The sequence below is a fragment of the Dasypus novemcinctus genome, chromosome 2 (assembly GCF_030445035.2).
Source record: "Dasypus novemcinctus isolate mDasNov1 chromosome 2, mDasNov1.1.hap2, whole genome shotgun sequence".
Classification (NCBI taxonomy): Eukaryota; Metazoa; Chordata; class Mammalia; order Cingulata; family Dasypodidae; genus Dasypus; species Dasypus novemcinctus.
This window is the reverse complement of record NC_080674.1, coordinates 98,392,545-98,419,807: the sequence shown is the minus strand read 5'-3', so window position 1 is coordinate 98,419,807 and position 27,263 is coordinate 98,392,545. Positions and strand designations below refer to the sequence as shown.

The 27,263-nt window shown below is 36.7% G+C and overlaps 1 protein-coding gene across 4 annotated transcripts in view; it reads left to right on the top strand.

The window, feature by feature from the left end:
• Positions 1 to 2,085: 2,085 nt before the first annotated feature.
• Positions 2,086 to 27,263, top strand: part of SPATA9 (spermatogenesis associated 9) — a 30,930-nt gene continuing 5,752 nt past the window's right edge. Inside the window, exons 1-4 of one of the 4 annotated variants that reach the window (XM_004470652.2) lie at positions 2,086 to 2,235; positions 2,431 to 2,519; positions 12,805 to 13,032; positions 26,816 to 26,911. In XM_004470652.2, the coding sequence (XP_004470709.2) occupies positions 2,175 to 2,235; positions 2,431 to 2,519; positions 12,805 to 13,032; positions 26,816 to 26,911 (474 nt within the window). In that variant the 5' untranslated portion in view covers positions 2,086 to 2,174. Of the gene's footprint in view, positions 2,236 to 2,430; positions 2,520 to 12,791; positions 13,033 to 26,815; positions 26,912 to 27,263 lie in introns of those variants that run through there. The other 3 variants (XM_058276331.2, XM_058276338.1, XM_058276332.1) reach the window with 3 other exon arrangements.

The window sequence follows — 27,263 nt, the reverse complement described above, 5'->3', positions numbered from 1 at the left end:
CTTATTACACCATTCACCTTCCAGGGAGAGGGTCATTACATAAGAAAAGACAAAAGGAACTTTATTAGCATAACACACAGTTTATAAGTGGTGGTAAATATTAGCATGGAAAAGACTTTTCTTGTAGGTTGCTGTATTGGTCAGCCAAAGGGGTACTGATGCAAAGTACCAGAACTCTGTTGGCTTTTGTAAAGGTTATTTATTTGAGTTAGAAGCTTACAGTCACAAGGCCCTAAAGAGTCCAACTCAAGGTACTTTCTCAGTTAACATTAAAAGGGATTTGAATTAATCAACTCAATTCATCTACACTAAAATATAACTAGGTAGTCAATAAAATATACATGATATCAAGTTCTTCCCAGGTGTGATCAGGGGAAAATAATGGGTATCTGAAGTGGAAGTACAGTAGGAGGGTAAAAGCTTACCTTTTTGGACAGGAGTGCTTGGGCCGGGCCAGTCGTAATAAATTTTCCTTCTCAAGGATATTCCTGGGAAGCAGATTTGGCTCAACGGATAGAGCATCCACCTACCACATGGGAGGTCCAGGGTTCAAACCCAGGGCCTCCTGACTCATGTGGTGAGCTGCCCCAAGCGTAGTGCTGATGCACACAAGTAGTGCTGTGCCATGCAGGAGTGTCCCTCACTCCTGTCCAAAAAGCCAAGCCCCAAGTATGGGCTCTGGGTTATTTTTATATAAGAGACATATGTGGGGGGGGCCAGGAGAGGCTTAGCCATTTGTTTGTATACCAGCTAAGCTTGAATTAGCATATCACCCACATTCCAGGTAAGCTTGAATTAACATATCTGCCCACCCTCCAGGTACACTTGAATTAACATATCTGCCCACCCTCCAGGTAAGCTTGAATTAACATATTGGCCACATTCCATCTGGATTTAACTTTGAATACATCCTATCTGATTATTTAAAGCATATAGGACCTATATTATACAGAATTAGATAATTTTGTACAGGCTTTATTACTGCCACATCTAATGAGCTGTCTTTCTTCCTCTGTATTCTTCTCTGTGTGTCTGCTTCTGTGTGAGAGTCTGTTTCCTCAGCCCACCAAGGGGACTGGGACTCAATGCTGAAATGCACTGTAATGACCTGGTTAAATCAAAGCCCTAATCTTAACATAATTCAATCAGACATCTCTGCTGAATCTAAGTCAATGAAAGATGGATACAGAAGTGAATGTCTTTGATTTTAGGAAATATACATGAGAGTATTAAATGTTAAATACATGCAATCTACTCTTAAAAGTTTAGAAATAGATAAAGGTAGGGAGGTAAAGAAAGACAGGAAGATAGGAAAACAAAGGGACAGAAGGAGAGAGGGAGGGAGGAAGGGAGGAAGGAAGGAATAGCAAATGTGACAAAATGTTAACAGTTGGTATATCTGGGTAGGGGGTATTGTGGCGTTCTCTATAGTGCTTGTGTTATTTTTGCAACTTTCCTGTAAGTTTGAAATTATTTCAGAATAAAAACGTTTTATATGTGCTTAATATTAAAAGGGATTTGAATTAATCAACTCTTAATTTATCTACACTAAAATATAACTAGGTAGTCAATAAAATATACATGATATCGAGTTCTTCCCAGGTGTGATCAGGGGAAAATAATGGGTATCTGAAGTGGAAGTACAGTAGGAAGGTAAAAGATAAAAAGAAAAATGTTGAGATTATAAAGAAAACAAACCGAAGACAACAATTTTGCCTGGGTTTGACCTATTGATCCTCATTTGAGTGAAGGAAAAAAAAATAGTCCATTTATATGCTGGTATTTCTTTTCCACTTGGCATCATATTTGAAGCATTTTTTTAAAGCACTTGCCAGCTCTTTTCAAAGGGAGCTTTGTTCTCAGATGATCCACTAATTGAGGTATCATTGCAGAGTTTGGAACAAAACTCAATTTATATTGCAGAATTCTTAATGTGGTTTAGTTTTCAATCCTCTCACTCCTCCCTCTCAGGCTCCAAACACACTCTTCCTCCTCTCACTGCCAGAATGATTTCAGAAGATTCTGTAACAAGTTCCTAGAGACCCATTGTGCAGTAACAAAGAATTCCAGCAGTAAGCTTCAGGTTCTGTCCTTGCCTGCTTTCCTGAGGGAAGGCTACCCCCATCCCTTACTAATGGCTGGCTAAGCACTAGGAACCAAAGCAAGAGCTCATCATGCCGATAAAACCTGTTGGATGGATATGTGGACAGGTGTTGAAGAACTTTTCTGGAAAAAGTATACACAGTCTTGTAATGGGGGATATGGGTGTGGGAAACAACTGGGAATAAAGTCCCCAATAGTTTCCTTATTCTCCCAGTCACCTAAGAAGTAGATCTAATGTTCTATCTTCTTTTGGATTGTGTTTAGTGGCAATTTTTAGTTAAGCTTTTTTTTTTTCTTTTTCTTTCTTTCTTTCTTTTTTTTCCTTAGTTGAGGGGATCCAGAAAGCAGTCATGGATCTTGTAGATGAGTTTAAAGATGAATTCCCTACCATTCTACAAATATCACAATCTAATCAGGTAATGTGATTTCATAACTTTAAATAGGAATACAAAAGCATGGTGGACTTTTAGTTTCATACCAATTATTTAATGCTTGGTTTTGAGATCAGTAAAGCATAAGAAAACATTAATTTTGCCTCAGGAAAACAAGTTCCAAATCTTACCTATTGCAAGGAATCTATGGAAAGTCAAGAGATTGTGGACCAAGAAGTGAGGTAGAGAGATGAACTAAGTTTAAAGAAAATCACTGCGCCATTAGTCCGGAAATCTGGATCTCTGTCAGAGCACAATTGCCATGTTTACCTAAGACTGGCTTAATGTATAATCAGAAAATATACCTAGATATAATTTTGATAAGTAATTAAATTAGTACAAAAGTATAACAACAACTGTAACAATGGAAAGATAAATACAGTATGGTATGTTTTAATGTGAACAGATAATACTGCTATCATTTAAAACAAAGTCTACATGTATATCTTTTAAAAAAATCTTGGTTCCAAAAAGGATTTGAGACACAAAATATTGAAAGTGGGAAGAAGGGAGGTAGAGAAATTTGAAGGTCAGGTAGTGTAACATCTTGTTTAATAGATACATGTAACCTGATTTACTCAAAAGTACATAGCTTATAATGTGAAAATGTGTTCAGTTTAAATAGATTAATATGCCATAAATTTACATAGTATAGTAACAATCCACTTCACCAGAAATCAGGCCCTTGGCAATGTCAAAATGAAGGACATAGCCAAGACCTTAAAGTAAACAAAAAAGCACTCTGAGTAACACAGTAAACATAGTCTCTATAATTCAGTCCAAAGGAGAAGTATTAGAGCTACCTTTGGTCATTCATCCTGACAACCAGTTATCAGACATTTACTAGCTACTATTGCCTGGGAGTATGGAGAAGAAATACAGAGATAAATAAGACATAATCCCTTCAGTCACAAGCTTAATCTGAAGGACACAGCAGTAAACAAGTAATTGCATTATAATATTGTAAGTGCTATAACTGTACATCAAATTTTGAAGTGTGAGTGAATAATTACCTGAGAAGGCTTTATGAAGGAAGGGTATTTATACTGGGTCTCAGAGGATAAATAGGAGTTTTCAAGGTGAAGAAACAGGGTAAGTGGGTAGGGGCAGGGAAGACTATTCAGAGGGAGCATTGTGAGTTTGGTCAAAAAGCATGAAACAGCATTGCATGTTCACAGAATATCAAGTAAATCTGAATAAATGGCATATTTATTAGAAGAGTTGAGGCAGGAAATAGAAAATTAGGAAACCAAAGCAGGAGTCAGGATATGGAGTTTCGTATGCCATGTAAAAAAGATTAATACAGATATTAGAGAGTCACAGAAAGGTTTTGAACATGGAAATGACATCAGATTTGCACTTTAAGAAGACTTCTCTAGTGGTTAAGGTCTGAGTGGAAGCAGAACTTCCTGTAAGAAGTAGTATTAGCAGTGGGATTAGAAAGGAGGGGTTGAATACAAGAGAGATTTAGTGTATTTTTTAATTGGCAGTATGTGATGAGAGGAAGATATAACAATTGAGGAAGACTCCTGGTATTCCTACATTGAATTGGATTACAGTTTAAGGGGTTATACCACATCCTGGTAAAATGTGGAGTTCAGTTTTAACTATATATAGAGAGAGATTGGAAACTTCAGGAGAAGTCTGGGCTGAAGATGAGTATTCAGGACTCATCAGTGTATAGGGTATAGTTATAGTGTAGATGTAAATATCTTTGCTCAGGAAGAGAGCATAGTAATAGAGGATGACATGGACTAGAGTCCCGAGGTTGCTAGTGTTTAATGGGGCCATCCGGAGTCAGAACACAATAAAGCAGTGAAATGCTATGAAAAACTCATACATTTCTAAAAATCAATTGATAGGCATCCTTGTTTACCATCAAATCACTTACATGTTTTAACTGCCAGCGCCTGTTGAACTTTGCTGGCTATGATAGAGTTCTGGGATGGGTAGAACTGACTCCCAGAAGGTATAACAGATCATAATATTCTCTCTACTACTGTATAGCCACTGCACAAACGGTATGGGTAGATAGGAAACAAAACTCAGAAAGCAGGCCTTAGGCTGGCAGGGGAAGTGAACTTTCTCCTTTTGTCTCTCCCTCTCTTGACTTCTCTAGATTTTGAGGAGGGATGATAGGTAAGGGTAGGGATCTGGTAAGTACACAGTGGTAAGATGATACCCAGATGGTGGTCGGCTAGAGCAAGGCGTTTTTAAAAGCTCCAGATGGGCAAACCAGATTTTGTGATTCCATTTTAGACTCTCTCTAGTTGCTTCCCCTTTTTTGTATTCCCCTAGCCTTGGTATAAAGTCTTTCGAAACATCGGAGACTTTTCTTGGCTATGTTCTGTAATATTAAATGCAGCAAGTCAGGTGTCTAGGCTTGGGTCAGAATGTAAAATTGTTAAAGCTGGCACAGTAGTGGCCATAATTATAGAGAAAGCCTCAACGTAAGGTAAGAGATGGGCCTGGAAAGTCCTGTTACCCCTTCTAAGTTGTTATTCTCCCACCACTACCAACAGTTGAGAAACTGGGGTTTTTATTTAATTAAAGAAGTTGCCATTTTACTTCCAATTCCTTTCATCTCTTCCTACCTGTGAATAATATTATCACTAGAGCTACAAGCATGGCTTAAAGTGAAAAACACTGATATTCTGATCCTCAAAGAAAGAACTCTGAGTTATTTCCAATTAATTGAAGTTATTTACTTGTAAGAACTTTATCCCATTCATAGAGGAACATGAAGATAGATTGTTAAAATTACCCTCTCATTTTCTAAACTCTTACAGTGTTCTTTTTCCACCACTTTGAGGGATGTTTTGTGGAGACTGGCAGGAAGTTGGAGTAGTTAGAGGATCATTTTGAACAAATTTAAAGTTATTTGCTTTTCAAAAATAAGTTATCCAGAAAACATGCTTATATTGGGTAGTTAATTATTTTTAAAAGGTTAGATTGTAAATGCTGTGAATCTTATTATTTCCAGGATGACCCATAGTTCCCAAATATTCTAAAAGGAATGGTTTCAAGAATGGTTAGAGTATGTCTTAGTTTGCCAGAGCTACTATCACAAATACAGACTGGTATGGGCATAACAACTGGAATTTATTGATTCATACTTTTTCCTGAAGAATGTGGCACTCATTGCTGGCTGCCAGCAATCTTGGCTTATTTCTGCTTCCTGTCACATGGCAGTGTCCGCTTCTTTCTCTTTTCTTTGACTTCTGGGTTCTTTTTATAAGATCTCAAGTAATCTGAATTAGGCCCTACCCTGGTTCAATTTGCCAGACTTTAACTAAAAAGAACCTCTTCAAAGGTCCTGTTTACATTGTGTTCATACCCACAAGAACTGGAGTTAAGAATAAGAGCAGACATGTTTGTGGGATACATAAATTGATAAATTTTGTGATTAATATTTAACATTTTTTTCCTGAGGTTGTATATTCCCCATCCCCTCCTGCCCAACCAACCCACACCCTAATATGGTTAGTATCTATTTCCTTTAATAAAAAGGAATTTAAAATAATCAGCCTTTAAATATGAAAAAACAAAAAATGTGTACTATAATTGGGGAACTAAAAAATTTTAACTCAGATGATCCCTATGGGAATGAGAGTAAAAGAAACTTTTCTGACAAATAGAGTCAATTTTTGTTTGTTTTAATATTGAAAGGTGATTATATGTTTTTCTTTTCTGTAATTATATTTCACTTACCACATACTACAAAACTGGAGATTGTAGCAGAACATACTACATTCCATGCAAAAACTTGGATTTTTACATTACAATAATCTGTGGATATATTTTTCTTAATTTTCCATGCTTTTGAAAAATGCAGTAGGAAACCACAGAGGATGCAACACTGATATCTGGAAATAACTTGTAGTGGTTTTGGGGTTTTTAAATATAATGATTTAGAATTGTAACTAGAATGTTCTATAATTCAGTTATATATTTGTTTTGGGTGAGTTGTTTCTTATATTTCACTATCAGTATTGAGAAAGTTGTAAAGAACATCGTGCACTGAAAACTTCCGAGTAGTTTCTAATTTAATATTTGTTATAGTTCTCTGATATTTCTCAATATTACTTTGCTCATTTTCTGGTAACCTTCATTTATTCATTTTGGTAAAAATTATAGTGTACCTACTGAGAGTCAGACACTATTCTAGACAGTGGAGAAAGACCAGTGGAACAAATGAATATAAAATACTTCTGTTGTAAAACTTACATCCTAGTCAAATGGAAAAACAATAAACAAGGAAAATAAATAAACTCCGTAGTATGTTAGTGGTAAGTCTTAAAGAAAAGAAAAAAAGTATAGCAGAGAAGGGTTATGAGGTGGGGATAGGGATGGATGAGACAGCTGATAATTTAAGTAGGGTAATCAAGGCTTTACTGAGACTTGAAGTGAGGAAGGGAACCTTGGGATATCTAGAGAATCAAAGGGAGGAGCTAGTGCAGAGTCTCTGATGTGAGCATACACCTAGCAAATACAACAAATAGTGAGGAGGGAAAAGGAAAGAAACAGTTAAGTCCAGAGAGGTAATGAAGAGACAAATTTTGTAGGGCCTTGTAGACCATTGTACATGTCCTTTGACTTTTACGCTGAGTGCATGCAACAGGAAACCACTGAAGCATTTGAGCAGAATAGTGATATGATCTGACATGAGTTTTACTTGGATCTCTTTGCTGATGTGCGGAAGAGCAGAATGAAAATAGATCAGGGGAAGCAGTGAGACCATTTAGGAAGTTAATTTACTAATCTGGAGAAGAGATGATGGTAGTCTCTAAATAAAACAAAACAGCACTTTCATAGTAGGGGTAATGAAAAGTGGTCAAATTCTGGGAATATTCAGAGTAAGAATTGAATCGGATTTGCTGACAAATCAGTTTTATATATTCAGGGTTGTGTAAAAGCAGAGGAAATAGAAACTAGAGTTCATCATTAAAACTCAGTATGACACTAGATAATGAAATAAAAGGCACCAAAATAGGAAAGGAAGATGTAAAACTTTACTGTTCACTGATGATATGATCCTACATCTAGAAAATCCTGAAAAAACCCACAACAAAGCTACTAGAACTAATAGACAACATCAGCAAAGTGCTGAGTACATGATTTACAAACAAAAATTAATAGCATTTCTATTCACTACCGATGAGCAATCTGAAGAGAAAATCAGGAAAAAAAATCCATTTATAATAGTGACTAAAAGATCAAATGTTTAGGAATAAACTTAACCAAAGACATAAAGACCTTTATTCAGAAAACTGCAAAACATTGCTGAAGAAACCAAAGAAGACTTAAATAAATGGAAGGGCTTTCTGTGTTTATGTACTATTGTCAGGTTTATCCAGACTGATTTACAGATACAATACAATTCCAGTAAAAATCCCAACAGCCTTTTTACAGAAATGGAAAAGCCAATTATCAAATTTATTTGGAAGGGTAAGGGGCCCTGAATAGCCACAAATGTCTTAAAAAAGAACAAAGTTGGAAGACTCTCACTTCCTGACTTTAAAGCATATTACTTAGCTACAGTGGTTAAAAAGAAAAAGAGTATGATACTGGCATAAAGATAGACAGACAAATTGACCATTGGAACTGAATAGAAAACTCAGAAGTAGAACTTCACATCTACAGCCAAGTGGTTTTTGGACAAGCCCTTTCAGCTGGGCCAGAACAGTCTATTCAAAAAAATGATGATAGAAGAACTTGGATATCCATATCCAAAAGAAAGAAAGAGGACCCCTATCTCATACCTTATACAAAAATTAACTCAATATGGATCAAAGACCTAAATATAAAAGCAACAACCATAAGACTCCTAGAAGAAAATGTAGGAAAACATCTTCAAGCTCTTATGGTAGACGATAGTTTCTTAAACCTTACACTCAAAGCATGAGCAACAAAAGAAAACATAGATAAATGGGACATCCTCAAATGAAACACTTCTGTATCTCAAAGGACTTTGTCAAAAGGATGAAAAGGCAGCCGACTCAATGGGAGAAAATATTTGGCAATCACATATCCAATAAGGGTTTAATATCCATGATAGATAAAGATATATGACAACTCAACAATAAAAAGTCAAACTACCCAATTAAAAAATGGGCAAAAGACTTAAATAACAGTTGTCCAAAGAAATATAAATGGTGAAAAAAACACATGAAAAAAATGTTCAACATCACTAGCAATTAGGTAAATGCAAATCAAAACTACAATGAGATATCTTTTCATACCTATTAGAATGGCCACTATTCTGTAGTCTGAGAACTACAAGTATTGGAAAGGATGCGGAGAGATGGGAATGCTTATTCACTGTTGGTGGGAATGTAGAATGGTACAGCTATTGTGGAGTACTGTCTTAAGGAAGTTAAATATAGACTTGCCATGTGACCTGGCAATACCATTACTCGGAATATACCCAGAAGAACTGAGAGCAATGACATAAACAGACATCTACATACTGATGTTCATAGCAATGCTATTCACGATTGCCAAAAGATGGAAACAACCTAGGTGTCCATCTACTGATGAATGGCTAAACAAATTGTGGTCTATACACACGATGGAATATTATGCAGCTGTAAGAAGAAAAAAAAAGCCGTGAAGTATATAACACCATGGATGAACCTGGAGGACATTACGTTGAGTGAAGCAAGTCAGACACAAAAAGGCAAATACTGTATGATTGTGCTACTATGAGCTAAATATGTTATGTAAACTCATGGAGTTAAAAATTAGAATATGGATCACCAGAAAATAGAATGAGGGTAGAGAATGGAAAGCTGAGGATTAATTGTCACAGAATTGGTAAAAACGTTGTTTGTAAATCTTTGCAAATAAATAGAAATGGTGAATGTTTATAACTAGCTGAGCTGTTATATAAGTATGACAGTGGTTAAAAAGGAAAGTCTAAGCTCATGTATATTACTAGAAGGAAAGCTAAAAACTGTAGCATGGGACTGTATAACATAGTGAAACCTCATGTGGAATATGACTATGACTAATATTGCATATATAAGACTGTTTTTACTAAATATAAATACAAATAAACTAGAGAGACGGAAACAGAACAGCAGCTGTAAAAAAGCTGCATATGACAAAGAAATGAGCATGATTTAGAAAAAGAAAGTAAAAGGCCAAACAGGATATGTTTTTAAGTGTGGAGCTCAGATGGAGAAATTGGGAGCCGGATTCTTATTAATGGATGCTGTTTCTTTTGGTAAAAGGTCATTAGGTTCCTTTCCATGTCTCTGAGATGGGGGTGGGGGAGAGTGGGAATTTGTTTTCAGGCATTTAGTGATGTACTCAGATGACAAAAAGAATCTCCTGAACTTGTACCCTTTGTAACCAATTCCAGGATGCTTAGGCCAAGAGTCAAAAAAGAGGGAATAGAATATAAGGTCTTCTAAATTTGGGGTCAGTATATAAATTGGAACATATGGTTTGGCAAGAAAACATACAGCATGGGCCATCACAGTAGACAAGGCAGCACAAAACAGAAAAAAAACAAAAAACTTTCTATTAAAAATTTTTCCTACTAGAGCTACTTAAAAAGTACCTTACTGAAGGTAAGAGTGATTTGGAATTGTCATAAGCTGGTGTTTCGGTTTTTTAAAGAGGAAAGTCTTACTCTGCATCTACAGTACTGCAAGTGCAGTAGCCTCCTCTGCTGTGCCCTTTGATTCTCCAGTGCCGGGAAGAACCACAGGACAGGCACCACCCGCTGCCTTGCTGGGTTGTTTGCTAGCACTAGTCTTAAAAACAGGGAGGGTCTTGGAAAAGAACTGATTCCATGTTTTGTGACAGGGAATATAAAGGTGGTCAGGGAACATTCTGTTGTCAGAAAGCAACAATTCTTTCAAAGGTTTCTAGGAAAGTATCAAAAAGGAAAGCATTTAAAAACCATGAAGGAAAGTACACTTGCTATATTTTAACAATTTGAGTACTAAAGGGAAACAAAAATGAGAGTTATTTAAAACAAGTTGGAAAAGCCATGAATTCATAATGTGATACTAAAGTAGGAAAGAAAACACAAATTGTGCTAAAACATTATTGTAATGCATACTTGATTTTTAGAGAAATATTGTTTATAATGTGATATCTGGTCAACACAATTTATGTGATTCCTACAGTAGAATTTTGATTAACAGTCAGCTTACTGATAACAAATAGGTTTATTTTTATAAAGACATAAAAATTTAAAGACGATTGAGTGAATCAGAGGGAAAATCTAGGTAGTGTTTGAGAGAATGAATCTAGACTGGTTAAGTGAAATAGATGTGTAAAGTCAGTGAGTCCAGGCCAATTTACAGATTACTAAGATTTTTAAAAGAAACTTACAAAATAAGAGGGAAACTGCAGAATATTAACATTTTGTTACTACAAAAATGAAGTGTTCCCAAAACTCAGAATGTTTGACCAAGTAGACAAGGTTTTAGTTTAGGTGGAATTGTACATACCTCCCTCCTGTTTGCCCTGGCTCACATGGCCCCCACCTTATGAATGTGTTATAATGAGAGAAAACACATTCAAGTAAATTGTAATCAGAATTAAAACCAAATTCATTCCAGCTGTTCCACCTCCAGGAGGAATTGGGAGGGGTCACTATAGTAAAGTTAGGGTCCCAAGAGAAAGGAATCTGTGCACGGGAGCTTTGGATACTGAAGATAATGTAATTTCTTTCCTTGGCGTGCTCCCAATCAGACTAGATAATAACATCAAATTATTGCACCTTTGTATTTTGTTTTTTCTACCTGCCTTTAACAACTTGTAAAGATTTCTGTCTTTAAAGTGGCTTGGAATTGTAGCAATTGTAGCAGTCTCCAACATATTATAGATTGTACTCTCTACTCTCAGTATTAACTAGGAGGGTTGAACCCACCAGGCTGTGCTAATGGAGCTTGTTCAGGCTAGAACAGCTTTTATTTTTTTATTTTTTTTAAGATTTATTTATTTATTTATCCCCCCCCCCCCCCAGTTGTCTGTTCTGTGTCTATTTGCTGCGTATTCTTCTTTGTCCGCTTCTGTTCTCAACGGCATGGAAATCTGTGGTTCTTTTTGTTGCGTCATCTCCTGTCAGCTCTCTGTGTTGGTGGCGCCATTCTTAGGCTGCACTTTCTTTCGCGCTGGGCGGCTCTCCTTATGGTGTGCACTCCTTGCGCGTGGGGCTCCCCTATGCGGGGGACACCCCTGCGTGGCATGGCACTCTTTGCAGCATCAGCACTGCACATGGGCCAGCTCCACACGGGTCAAGGAGGCCTGGGGTTTGAACCGCAGACCTCCTATGTGGTAGGCAGATGCCCTAACCACTGGGCCAAGTCCGCTTCCCTAGAACAGCTTTAAGTTGTCTCCTGTGGAAATGCTGAACAGTAAGAGAAAGACTGGACTTTGATAACAAACAACAGCAATAATAAAATTTTTATTTCAGGATAAAATTTGAGGCATTTTAAAGAGATGTATAGTGAATTTAAAAATCAGTTTAAAAGATTTTTTTATTTATATAGTTTGACTCAATATTTAGGGATTCAACGTTGCTCATTTGTATTGTTAACAAATACTTTTTCTGAAGTTATATACTAAAAAATTCTGAATATCCCATAAAATTAATTAAACGAATAATTGAAACTACACTTGTCTGGTGCCTGGAATGTAGTCTAACCACATTGCAAATAATTTCCCTGTGGTTTTCAGAGGAAAGTGGAGACCTATACAGATCATGTGTTTTGGTAATGTCATGAATGTTTTCTTTCAGCATGCAATAGTTTTAATAATTTTTAGAAGTAAAAGTTTCTTAAAACTTGTTGATTAATATACAGGGTAATTGTTTTATTATTTTTAAAATGATACACATACATTATGAACATTGCATGCATGTTCTATTTCTTAATTAAAAATTTTCAAAGTAAACTGGGAAAATATTTGAAAGTTTTGAATAAGAATTGCCTACTTTTGAAAGAGTTCTTTAAAAATCAATGCAAAAAGATAAACCCAGATAGAAAAATGAAAAATTTATATGTTTTGGTTAGTAATTTCACTTCTGGATTATTTAGCCTAAGGAGAAAACCAGATGTTTATATAAAGATTTAAGCTTATGGGAGGAAATTTAAGCATATGATGAACTTTGTACGGGAGGAGAAATTACTGGACAGTAAGTATATGCATGGCAGCATACACAATATAAAGTTATATGGTGCTCTGTCTCTGCCTGAAGTAGATTATTATAATGCATTGGAGAATCACTTTTCAAAGGCTTATTTTCCAGAAAAGAGAACCTATCCAAAAAACATCCAAAATCAAAATGGCTACTGCTTTAGCCAAGATCAACCGAGGAACATTCATTCAAGGATTGCACAGCATATCCAGATCCTCTAAATCAGTGGCCAAACTTCTGCAGCCTCAGCTTGCTTGTAGACTTTTGGAGTTAAAGGACATATCTCATCGTCTGCTGAGAGAAGTTAATGCACCAAAGCAACCCCTATATAACATCCAGGTAAGCGAATATTGCATTTTCATAGGACTTAGATCCTTTTTAAGGAACAATTTCGAATTTTCAAGTTTGAAAATGAAAATGCAGTGCATTTTCTTTGTCCTACATGTAAAACACATGCACTTGAATAAGAGAAATAAATGGTTAGGTCTTTTTCAATACAGTGTATTCTCTGATTTAAATCAGTCTGAAAGGAGAAGTAATGCAGTTTTTTTTCCTACTTTACAATCTAACAGTACTCAATATAAGCATATAAATTAGCACTTAAAAGAAATTCTACAACAAACCTTAAAATAATTTTCCTCTGTTCCTTTTTTCCCATAACCTTTCGTTTCCAAGGTAATTTTCGTATGATATTATTTAACTATTTCATTCTGATAGACCCATCAATATCCAAATATATATTTAAAATTACATTTTCTACATTGTTTTATTTAGCCTTTATGATATTTTGTTGTATACAACAGTTATTCAAACTTTTTTAGGACAAATTTCTTTGTTTCTAAATTTTATGGCACAGAACTCTAGACTTTTTAATCTGAGCATTTTACAACATGTCTTAAATTCTCACAAATTTTGCAAGACTGGCACCTAAATCCTAGAGTGAATCAATTTGAACTTTTTATTAAAGGAAGACCTGGTTCAAATTGGGTTAAATAAAAAGGGAAATATATTAGTTAATGTAGTTGAACAATTCCCTGTTGAGAAGGTTTCAGCCAGAGCTGGGTATAGGTAGTCAAATAATGCCGTCAGGATCCCCTTTCTCCTTCTGTCTTTTGGCTCTGCTTTCTCTGTGTTGACCCCATTCTCAGACAGGTTTTCCCCTGCTGATCACAAGATGATTTGCAGCGATTCCCAGGACTATATCCTTCCAAGGAACAAATCCAGCCAAAAAGAGAGAATCCTGTCAAAGTCCGGAGGTTACCTTTCACAGAATCACTTAGCTGTCTGTGCTCTCCTCTAAATCAGGGAAATGGGATGCACTGTTTGGCCTAGACTCAGATTACCTGCTTTTCCCCAGAGTTGGGGGTGGAGCCTCAGTTAGACTTGGGCGTGGGGAATCCTCCACTTAAAACCAAATTGTTTTGAGAAGATGAGAAAATAGTTGCTCGGTGGCCTAAGTCAACAAATACCCGTTATATAGAAATCTCTTAATCAAAGATTTTGACATTTACATAAATCACAAGATAGTCCAACTATGAATTCCCTGGGAATAGCATTTATATAAGTCTCCCTTGTAATATTTTGTATCTAAGAAAATAAAAAATGGTTTCATGTATGCTAACCACTGAATTCTCTATGCACTCTAAATCCTATTCCTGTATCATTAAATAATCAAAGAAACATAGCTGAATAGCATTATTTTAAATTCCCACTGAAACATCTTTCTGAATTTGATGTCTTGCCTTCCTTGAATTGTTCCTTTCTTGAATTGTAAAACCCATAGTTTTTATGTAGGGTTCATATAAGAAATGCCTTTTGAGGAATATTTCTTTTTTTTTTTTTTAATTGACTTTGTAATAATATTACATTAAAAATATATTTATATGAGGTCCCATTCAACCCCACCACCCCCACCCCACCTCTCCCCCCCCCAGCAACACTCATTCCCATCATCATGACACATCCATTGCATTTGGTAAGTACATCTTTGGGCACCTCTGCACCTCATGGTCAATGGTCCACATCATGGCCCATACTCTCCCCCATTCCATCCAGTGGGCCCTGTGAGGATTTACAATGTCCGGTGATTGCCCCTGAAGCACCATCCAGGGCAGCTCCATGTCCCAAAGACGCCTCCACCTCTCATCTCTTCCTGCCTTTCCCCATACCCATCAGCCACCATGTCCACTTTTCCCAATCCAATTCCACCTTTTCTATGTGGACATTGGATTGGTTGTGTCCATTGCACCTCTATGTCAAGAGGAGGCTCAGATTCCACATGGATGCTGGATGCAATTTGAGGAATATTTCTGTATTTAGTATGGAATCATGTTTAAGGACTATCCATTATGTTATCCAAAGTCTTCCTTTTATTTGTGAAGTCAGAACTGTGAAGGCTCTGAGATTTCCCCGACTTGCACATTTACAAGTTAGACTGCCACAGTTATACACACACATATACACACACAGATACAGATGATTTATTATTCACAGCAAAAGTAGCAGCCAGAGGGAGCAGATGTAGCTCAGTTGGTTGAGTGCCTTTTTCCCTTGTATGAGATTCCAGGTTCAATCCCCACTACCTCCTCAAAACAAAAGAAACAAATGAAAAAACTAACTCTCATTGGGGAGCAGATGTAGCTCAGTGGTTCAACATCTGCTTCCCATGTACAATGTCCTGGGTTCAATTCCTGATACCTCCTAAAACAAACAAACAACAAACAACAATAACACAGCAGCTAGAGCAATATCTTGTGTTGGTTCTCTATACTTCAGTTCCCAGGGCAAGGCAATGAGGGCCAGATAATACCTGCATATGTAGTAGGTTGCATCCCAGGAGAGGAATTCAGAAATTAGGAGCATCTGAACTTTTTATGGGACTGCTGGCACACCTGTCCATCCCCTCCAGAGGGACTGAGAGATTACCCATCTACGTGGAATGCAAGCAGATCTTCTCCAGAGGAGAGGAGGAGGGCATCTCTAAGTTCATTACTCTGGAATGTAAGCACCCATCTCAAGGGAGGGGAGAGCTTTATCTTTTGTGCCCTGTGATATCTCCAGGGAGAAGAAACTCTAGATTCCTCCAGGGTATTGCATTCTCTATTTCTAAGGCTGTTTGCTATTCAAATACATCCTTTTCTCAGGAGGTCAGGTCTGCACAGGAACGAGAGAAATTCATGGTAAATTGTATCCCAAAACTCACTAAAAATCAGTGGTAGAAAATAATCTAGCTTTCCAGTTGAACTTGTATATCCCTTAATCCAATAACAACAACTAAAAGTCACACTGGGTTTGCCTTTTTGCCTTGATTTACAGTGAGTTTCAGAGATAAATTTAGACTCAGTTATGATAACTAATTTCAGGAACCTGAGATGAAAGAAACAGGCTTATGGGTTAAGTGACTTCCAAGGTCCTTATAATTTGACTGCTTCTTTTATTTTTATTTTTTTATTAGAGAAGTTGTCATTAAAGAACAATCAAGCATAAAATACAGTATTCCCAAATACCACCCTATTATCAACACCTCGCATTGGTGTGGAACATTTGCTACAATTGATGAAAGCACATTCTAAAAATTTATTATAGTCTATGGTTTGATTTAGGGTTCACTGTGTTGTACAGATCCATGGATTTTATTTTAATTTTTATTGTAGTATCATAGATACAACTTAAAATTTCTCCTGTTAACCACATTCAAATATATAATTCTGTGTTGTTAATATGATTGCCTCTTTGATGTCAATTTAAAAATCAACACCTATGATATCTCTTTTCCTTTGCTGATTACACTAGTCTTAGGATCCCACTTCAATTTTTAAAATTCCTGTCAGTGAAATATTTCAATAATTGTAAAAGTAATTTATCAGAAGTCCCACTCAAATTTAAACTGATGGAACAGTTTGCTATATTGGCTCCAGATCACTCCTTTACAAAAAGAAATACAATTAGTCATGTTCTATCCCACTCTCCTTTCTGCCCTACCAAAGGTAATTATTATTCTGAGGTTAATGTGAGTATTTTCTTGCATACATTTATATTTCCACCACATTTGTTTGAATCTTTTGATAATATATAGTATTATTCTATGCATATTTAAAATTTATATAAATGATATATATACTTATCCTTCTGCAACTTCCTTTGTGTACTGAACATTATTCATATATGTAGCTATGGTTTATTATTTAACTCCTCTGTGTTATTCCATTATAAAAAAAAACAATCAACAGTTTATTCGTTACTGAACAGATGGACAATTTAGTTTCCAAATTTGTGCCACTTAATATTTTTCCCCCGAATTTCCTGCTTTTTTCCTTTCAAAGTAGCTTTTACAGGTTTATCCTTTAAAAATATCTAATTATTTTAAACACACTTATTTTATGGTTGTTCTTTGAGGTATTTGGGAGATGCAAATATGGCTATTATGATCTATTTTATGTCTCATTCATAGTAGATAGTTTCTTTATGCTTTGTTTTGTTTTTTAACTGAAAGCTCTTCAATAAGGATTTGTTTAAAAATAAAAATCCCTTCCAACTGTTGTGATGAAACTGTCAGAGATTTTCCTTATGCTCTAGGGATACCAATCTTTGTTAATTTTCTAATTTGGGTTTTCCTGCATCTCACTGATAGGGTAAATTCAGACCTGTTTATGTTGACAAGCTTGGGAGTTTGATCTCTCTCGAGAAAATTCTAGTCCTAGGTGAGACCAACTTCCATACCTTCTTCCTGAGCTGGTGGTACAATTGTACTAGCCCTACTTTCACTGAGATTACAGCTCTGCAAAGGTCCAATCCCCACTCATATGCATTTAAGTCTACAGTCTCTCATTAAAACTCAACCTCCAGCCATTATTTCTGGGTCCAGTACCATCCCTAGAGTCCCTGGGATGTCAGCCCACATTCTTACTGTCCTATTGGGTTTTTTTTTTTTTTTTTTAGTTTCTTCTTTGTTCCTGGCACAGGTGGACTCCTCTCTCTGTCTCTCTCTCTCCATCATGTATTACACAGGTGGGGGGTAAATTTTTATAGAATTTCTAGGTGTTTTTGCATGACAGGGTCCACATTATTTCAGTCTGCCATGTTACTTGAACCAGACATCCCTTACTTTTACATCTTAACATCCTCTTTCAAAAGTTTTAATAGTATAAGATGGTTAAATTTCTTTTTAGAAGTGAGTTCTAATTTTGATTTTTCATTCATTCAACAAATATTTATTGAGAACCTGATATGTAACATTGCCTATTTAGGTACTTGAGATTCAGAGATGTCTTGCCCTTGCCCTGTGGACTGTGGGTGATACACAAGTAAGCAAATAATGTCAGTCAAGTATAGCAAGTGCACAAAGTGTGTTAAGTGCACTCTGGAAGCATCAAGAAGGGGCACACAATTCCAACAGTGTGGTCATCATAGGCTTTCTAGATGATAAGATATTGGTTCTGAGACTTGAAGTATGAGGAATTAGCCAGGTGAAGAAGTAGGAAGATCACTCCAGGAAGAGAACAATGCATATTAACATATTGAGGTAAGAGAGTGTGGTTTGTTTGGGGGAATGAAAGTAGTTCCATATGACGAGAGTGGGATGAGTTAGAACAATTCTGGGTGAGTGGTTCCAGGGTCCTTGGGGATTGGGGGTGAGAAAGAAACTTTGAGTAATAGGAAGCAGCTAAGGTGGAGAATCAGAATAGCTACTGTGAGGAAACCAAGTTATAGCAAGGAAGAAAATGGCATATCTCAAATCTGAAAGGCTCATTAAGGACAGAAATAGAAGTATGAATAGTGAAGACAATGGCCTGAAGAGTCAAAGGTACAAGAAAGTACTGTATCAGGTATAGTGGAGATTAAGAGATTGTTCTGTGAATGGAGTGTATTCATGGTACTAGAATATGCTGAGGGATGTGTCATATCTTGGAGGAGCTATACTAGACCTGGTACACTGTGTGGCTGCCTTCTCCTGGTAAATAAAATTCATTTTACCCAACATGGATTCCAGCATGAATTCCTCCAAGAATTGTTAGGCTGCTGAAGCTTTATGGTTTGGAGAAATAAAAGGGTGAATCCTGGAATTACTGTGCAAGTAGATACACTTTGTGGATGACGGGGGAAAAGTTAGCTGTAAGAAAAGTAAGTAGCCTGATTAACCTATCTGAAGGTTTGTTCTGGCCACTGATCTGAGGATGATGAATGATGGAAAGATGCATTTGTACCTGGAGTATCTTAAATGCTTCTACCAAAACCCTGTCAGATATTATGTGACTGGGAACACCAGTCAGACAAATTACAGGGAATGGAGGGAGCAGCATTTTCTCCAGGACACTAACCATAATTAGGATAGTGTTTCAGCCATTTGATGTGGGGGAGTCTGAGGTGAAGTAATGGTTTCCCCCAAATAATCAGAGAAAAAAAACTGGCACAAGAGCTCCCCTTAGAAACTTCCCATGCCTTTCTGGTCAATGCTCAGCTCAAGAGCACATCCCATATATCTCAGCATATTGTGCCCAATATGAGCCACCCAAAGACTCAACCAACACAAGTGATCCAAAGGAATTTTAGTGGTTTGTTCTGATATGAATACAGAAGGTTGGGGTCCAGCCTCTCCACTGGCGTTCATGTTGGAAGAGGCTTCCTTTGTACCTGGGTTTTTGGGTGCTGAATTAGGGTGCTCCTCAATCCTCTTCAGGTTCTACGAGGCAAAGACAGTGGCCTGAGGCTGCAGTGATATAGTATCTGCTGGTTCTATAAGGGACTTAAGGAATGGAAAACTGAGTAGAGAATTTCTTGGTCTTATTCAGCATTCCCTAGGACTAGTACTTACGGATTTGTGCCCTTCTCTGCCTTGTGGGCTTTGTGGCTGAGTGAAGTTTGCAGCTGCTGTAGGCTGCAGTGACCTAGATAATCTACTTGAATGCTGACTTCAGCCAAGACACATCTGCTCCCAAACCTAATTGTTGACTTTGGTAGACCAAAGCAGGGCCACATGATCTTGAGTTCTTCCTATGATAGATTCTTCCTTACAGTGACATTGAGATTTCTGTTTCTCCTTTGTATAGGCACTGTGGATAGATGTAGAACAAGATATGGGCAAAAGTGAAAAATACCCTCATCCCTGAAATACCTGGGCCATATATGGATCCCAGGGAACTTATGGTCCCTTTCAGGATACAGGCCAGAAGTTTATTCAAATAAAATTTCTTCCAAACCTCCAACACATCAAGGTAGATTCCAGTTTTGGGGTTTAAACTGTAAACCTCAAAAATATCAGGAACTTCTATAGGTTGTGGATGGACCTGCTATGAGGCCATCTTGGTTGGTATGATTCAGACTTGGGAAGAGAGGATAGTTCTAAAAAATAGAAGCCCTGGATTATTGAAGTCATATTTCTGCAGGCTGGCAAAAAAGGCTAGGACATTTGAACCCTTCCAGGATCATCTGATTAAGTGGATTAAGAGTTTGTTGAAGACTAATGTTCCATAGGATGTTAATAACACTAGGGTAAGCAAAGTCAAACAGCTGTCTTTTTCTGCTAAGAGTCTTTCCTGTACTCATGAGCATTGTGCGTTGATAACCAGAGATTAGTCATGTGGTTTCCCCAAATTTACAGGAAATACTTTTCCCTGGACTTATATGTTAACAGCAGTCAATATTTCTTGCAACAGCTGTTTGTGAAACACTGAGTTAGTTGCCCCTGTTTCTACCCTGTACCCCTTCAAGGCAATTTTGAACAATATAATTTTAGTTGAGCCTGGTAATTCTCCAACATTCAGTTCATTTGTAAGTGGATCTTTATTTTCTAAACTGCCATCATTTTCTATTTTGTAATTTATATCATTAGTGAGAAGAAAATAAGCACATATGCTTTCTTTTATGAGATGAAGCAAAGCTATATGGGAGAAGTGACATTACAGTGATTTAAAGGTTGAATGTTTTTACTGTTCAAATATCCATATATATTACATGTCAATATTACTAAAATCCAACAATATGTATACAGACATAATATTGATACCAAGATAGTTTTAATTTAAATATGCAAATAAAATGAAATTAATAAAATCAGGTTAGGATACAATTTTTAAAAGTCCTCTAAGACCATCTAACAAAGCTTCCCATTTACCAAATTTCTCCTGCTTATTTATCTCATTTTTTAACCATACACTATTCCTTTTCATAGTCAAAAATGACAGGATGGTTTAATATAAAAAACATGTATTGCAAGTGTTTTATTTTGCCACAGGGCTGCTGATGCAACGTACCAGAATGGATTGGCTTTTATAATGGGAAATTTATTTGGTTAAAAGCTTACAGTTCTGAGGCTATGAATTGTCCAAATCAAGGCACCACCAGAGATGCTTTTTCTCCAAAGTCAGCTGCCATAAGGTGGAACAAGATGGCCACCAATCTGTGCCTTCGCCTCCAGAATCTCCCATTTCCCTGAGCTCAGCTGAGGGCAACCAGGCATAGGGTTTGTCACTTTCCGGGCTTCCTCTATCAGTCTCGGCTGCTCCGCTTTCTTCCCAAGTTTAGCGGTAAGCTATCAGGCATAAGGCTCATCTCTTCCTGAGGCTCAGCCATTTGAGCCTCTCGGGAAGTCCCTGTACTCTCTCACACATGACAGAATCAATATAATATGGCAACTTTCTTTTTCTCTGTGTGTCTGTGTCTCTTTATATCAGATCCAGCAAGAAGGAAATTCAACCTGAATCACACCTCACTGACATAGTTCAGTCAAAATGATTTCACACCATAGGAATGGATTAGTTTTAAAACATAATCTTTGTCTTTTTGGGATTCATAAAAGAACTTCAAACTGTCACAGCAAGGGAGTTATAAAATTGGAAAATGGCTACTTTGGAAAATGGCTACTTGCCAGTAGCCACATGAATTTTAGAGGAAATGTATTTTCTCCAGGGATAATCTGTTACAGGAATAGCAAGTACTTATTAAAATTATTAAAATAGTGAAAAAGGTAACTTTAGGCAATATACAGATCCCTTATTCTGAAACTTTTTATTCTGCTAAGAGGCATTTTGTTGGGATGTGTCTGCTTTTCTTCCTAACTGCTATTCACTCTGCTTATATGTTTGCCTCCTAGTAACCTAATAGTGAGATTCAAAGGCTGCTTGTTATTTTGCACTCTTCTGGCAAGAGGGGAAAAGCAGTTGCTGCTTCATTTCCTTGAAACTCTTTTCAGAATCCAGTAACTTGGGGAAATATTGCAGATGGACTTATGGAAGAAGCGGGCTAAAACAGCCCCAGCTCTTCCTCCATCCAGGAGTTGCTGTGGCCTGAACATAGGAAACAATCCCCACCCCACCCCCTCAGCTACTAGGCTAGATAGAATTTCTGTGTCAGCATTCCATAAATCACTTCAAAGTGAAGAAGGAAAATTGTACGGGGATGCTTCTGTTCTTTAATCAAGTAGTGGCAGCATTAAGCAAAAACTAAATATTATGTAACAGGTTGCAGAGCACACATTTTAATAACTTCAATAAAATATCATATTCTTTCAACTTAACTTGGGTAATACAGAAAACAAGAATTTACTATCTCTAAATGTGCATTCCTATTTCGTATGTTTGTTAGTGAATAAAATGAAGCAATACAAGTAAAGTCATTAAAATAGAACTTGATAAAGAGGGAAAAAAAAGAATAGAACTTGACATATAATAAATGCTCTGTTCATGTTAACTATACACAGTGATATTACCAAAACATAACAGCTGTTAAAATTTTGGTACATTTCTGTCCAAACTTTTTTTTTTTTTTACGCAATGTTAGTTGTGCTTATTTTAGTTATAAAAATACCAGACATAGACTTTTTTGGTTTGTTTTTGGACATAGAACTTTTAAAAATGTTTTAATTGAAGTATAATATTCAGGAAAGTACACAACCATTAAGTATACAGCTCAATGAATTTTCATAGATTGAGCATACCTTGGTAAGCAGCTCCCAAAAATCCTCTCATGCTGTCTTCCTGGTCTACCTTTGCTAGATAACCACTATCCTGACCTCCAACAGCATAGATTAGTTTGGCCTGTTTTTGTAGGTTGTATCAACAAAATGATACTGTATTATGCTTACAATTTTGAATCTTCCTCCTTCTCATATGTTCATGAGGTACTAAGAATTACTTAACCATGTCCCTAAGTGTTACCCATGTACAGGCATTCTACTAAGTACTTTACAAGCATTTTCTTATTTATTTTCAAAGCAAACCCGTGAGGTAGATATTAGCTATTATTCCCAATTTAAAGATGAGGGAATTGAGGCCTAGAAAGAATTAATCTGTCCAAGATTGCATTGCTCATAAATCCTGGGGCCAAGATTCGAAGCTTTATCTAAAGTCCATTCCGACCATACTGCACTATGCCACCTCTTCATATGCAGCACCTCTGTGTTATTAGCACAGCTTAATAACCCACTTCGGTGCTTGGGCCCAGGAGCACAATTCCTGGTTTAAATCCAACTGTGCCACTTACTAGCTGTGAAACTATGGGCAAGTTACCTACTTCTCCTTTTCTATTTCTCCATTATGGAAGTGGGATAATAATAGTACCAACCTCACAGGACTATTTTAAGAATTAAATGAGTTAATGTTTATAGAACACGTAGAACAGAGCCTGGTACATAGAGCCATGTTGTGTTTGCTAAATAAAATATTATCACATGCTTTTCAGAAGTGCCTTTTTAAAAGGCTGCATAGTATATACCAGTGAGTGGAGATACATAATTTACCTAACTGTTCTGCTATTGCTGATTGTTTTTCATTGTTATAATGTTTTTTTTTAAAAAAAGTATTAATGCACACTTTTTACTATGTTAAAATCAGGCAATGGTCTGACAATAAAATGGCTGCTATATAATACTGTTATATTAAACTTTACTTACAGGATGTTAAATCCTTAGAACTAAGATTTTGCTTCTCAGACAGTGTTTTGAAAGATAGTTTTACACAAATACTAAATTAAAAAACAAAACTTTAAAACAGTGGATTACTTTTATTTCAGTATGCATCCATATTTTTGCATTTTCTGGTCCTGATCTGAAAGGGGGAACCAGCAATTTATCAGGCAGTCAAGCCCATCGATTTTGGGGATCTGCCTTGCACAAATACTTTATAGTCCCTGCTGAGGACTGTGAGAGGCAGTGGCACCAAAACAAAAGTATGCACCAAATTCAAAGCAGACCTAAATGGATTGCAACAAGGATGAGCAAATGAGAGTCCTGTTTGTTTAAAACTTCTTCAATTTTTTTAAAAGCAAAAGGAAAGGAAAACAATTCGTCCAAAGGGATTATGTGTGCTTCAAGTGTCTTCATGTGACCTTTCTCCAAATTTACCCTCCAAGGGCTTTGAGAGCTAGCAGGTCTGAGTAACCCTGGTGACTGTTCATTTTATAATATCAAAATCTGCGCTTAAAAAATGCATTAGCTGATGATAACAGCAGAGGATGGCAAAACTGGCGACCCAATTTTCATTTTCTAGGCTGGTGGATAGTAAAGAAATGTGGTTCCAAAACTAAACGAGAGAGGTCAGAGACTCTCTCCAACCACACTCGCTGGCTTCTGTCCAAAGCAAGAAGTTTCGTAAAAAATGTTGGGTGCTGATGGTGCAGGAAGGGACTTCAGGAGGAGAAAGGAAAAAGCAGCCCCCTTGATAAAGGTGGGGGAAAAGAAGATAGGTGGAAAACTGTGATAGAATTCTTCACCAAAGGCTAAATTCAGAGGGGAACCATGGGCATTACAATCTGTTCTTCAACCAAGGGTGATAGTGGAGGAGAGTGGGAAAAGACAATAGCTTGGAAGGGGCTTGTTTTACTGTGCGAAAGAGCTCCTGATTCAAAGTACCAGAAATGGCTTGGCTTTTATAATGGGAACTTATTTGGGGTAAAAGCTTACAGTTCCAAGGCATGAAAGTTCCATCTCGAGGCACCACAAGAGATGCCTTCTTTCCAAAGTCAGCTGCCGTGTGGTGGGGCAAGATGACTGCCAATCTCTGCCGAGGTCTCCGCCTTTCTGCAGTTGTGGGCAAACCTGGCATAGGGCTTGTCTCTTACAGGGTCTCTCGCTCAGTCGCCACAGCTCAGCTTCCTTCCCTAGTTCAGCTGTAAACTATCAGGAATACAGCGCATTTCTCTGTGGGCCTCAGCTCTTTGAGCCTCTGGAGGAGACACTTTCCTTGCAGCTCAGCTGTGGACCAGACTGGAATCCTTTCTCCCATCATTGCAGGATCAAGTATGATGGCTTCCTACATCTATGTCTTTGTCTCTGTATCTCTGTTTATTTCAGACTCACACAGAGGGCAGAGGCTCACGCCTCACTGACACCTATCAAAAGCCCTAAAGCAATCTTGTTAAGTAATCTAATCAAAGGACCCACAGGAATAGATTAGTTTAAAAATATACTCTTTCTCTTTTTGGGATTCATAAAATAATTTGAAACTGTCACAGGGGGGCATCATTTAAGACTTACAAAAAAAAAAAAAAAAACAGGAGGTACAGATGAAGCACCCACACAACTCAAAAGTAATCCAACAGGCTGCAACTAGAAACCTTTCCATCTATTCTAATAAGCTACCTCAAGCAGGAAGGCTATTGTAGAGAAGGAGAGAGAGAAGAAGGCAGATGAAGGGGATAGAGAAGAAGGCAAAGACCCTGGGCTATGTAATCAGCATCGAGGTGATTGTGTGATATGTCTTTTCATAGTTGAGTTAGATGTACCCCACCGGTTATTATGGTAATCAATTTATCTTGATCCCAGAAATTCAACTACTTAAACAGTGGTTACCTTGACAGGTTGATTTGTAATAGTACAACTCACATATTTCAAATGGACAAAAAATAGTATCAGTTGCAGTATCTTAAGATAAATTGCAGTTCTTTGAGGTCTATAAGATGTATCTAGAAAATTTACTGTGGAAAATGAAGACGGCTTAAATTGATGGGGATGGGGAAGTGTCTGTGGTTTTTCTTTCTGATTAATTGCTGTAACACTGTCCTTCAGGTGGCTGAGGAAATTTCATATTTTCTTTAGACAACATTAGGCACTGAAGCTCTTGCAGGTTAACTTTGAGGTTATATGAATTCTGCCATGTTGTTAGCACTGATATAGCTCTTGGGTACCCCACTCCATTAGAAACAGTAACTCCATTCTTATTATTAATTTTTGTTACAGATCTTACAAAGGGGATGCTTCTAGGTATTTAGGTCACATTCTATTTTCAGGCTGTATATTTCGTTTTCAGAAATTGTCCAAGCCCGTGGTGGCTGCCATCTTATAAATAACTTTTTAATGAAGATGTTATCCACTGTTCTTTTGGGTTCATATTTTTACTGTGTATTTGCATAATTTTATTAGCTGCAGCCTGTACCTTTGGGAATACACTGAAGATATTGAGCATCTGGGCTCTTACTTCAGAGGAACATGGCTAACTGCCACTTCACTGCTGCAAGGGAAAGGAATGTTTCTCCTAATGTCCTCATTTCATATCTGGTTTAAGGCTACAGAGGTGGCCTATAAGACAGAACAGTTTCCTTAAACTGAATATATTATTCTGATATGGTTAAGACATATCATTACCAGAAACTTAGTAACATCTGAAAGGCATACTTATTATTGGTATAAACTTTCCCTACATTTCAAAAGAGCATGCTGGTTATGAACACAGACCACTTTCTGAAATTTAATGATCATCTAAGGTTAACTCTGGCCTTCAGCAAGCTCAATAGTAATATTTTCAAGCAGTTCATTCATCTCTAGGAAATGCTTAAGTTTCATTGCTCTTTCCTTAATTGAGGATGTGAATAATTTAGTAAAGAATAATTACATGAATTTGAACATACTGTTTTTCTAGTATGCAGAGCAGCACCCCCTAGTGAGCACAGTTGGTAAATATAAAAAGTTTAACAGATTTCGGAAATGGAAGATTTTTATAGGCTTTGACTAGCAAGAGAAAACATGTTTGGTTTGGTTAAAAGTAGAAAAATAAAATATCTGTTCAGAATGTGAAAAAGACAGATCTGAATTAGATAACTTTCTTTAGAAAGACACATTTAAATAATCATTTTACTATAAACTTAACATTGAAAATTTTTCATTTTAACGAAGAAACTCTTCTCTATTTTTCAGGTCAGAAAGGGTTCTTTGTTTGAAATCATTACCTTTCCAGCAAAGACTGCTTTAACTAGCATAATTTATGTTTCATATGCAGCACTAATTTATTTGGTAAGTTAAAATATTTGCTAGAATCTGCAAATGAAGGTATTTGTCTCACATAATGTTAAAGATACACTGTACAGTCTATTCACAAACTGAGGCACTTTTCTCTTGTTAAACAAAATAATTTTACATTAAAAATATATTCTTCTGAGGAGGCTTGGGTAATCCACCTAAAACCAATTTGCTTAAATAACTAAAATAGTTTTATTTTTATAAAGTTTATTAGCATTTGAATATCTTTGGTTGAAAACATTTTAGTTTTGCTTTCATTTCACTAAGTTGTTTTATTGTAGCTATTGTGCCATGATTGCCTGAAGTTCAGTATTTCATCATTTTGGGACTATGCTCTGAGTAACAC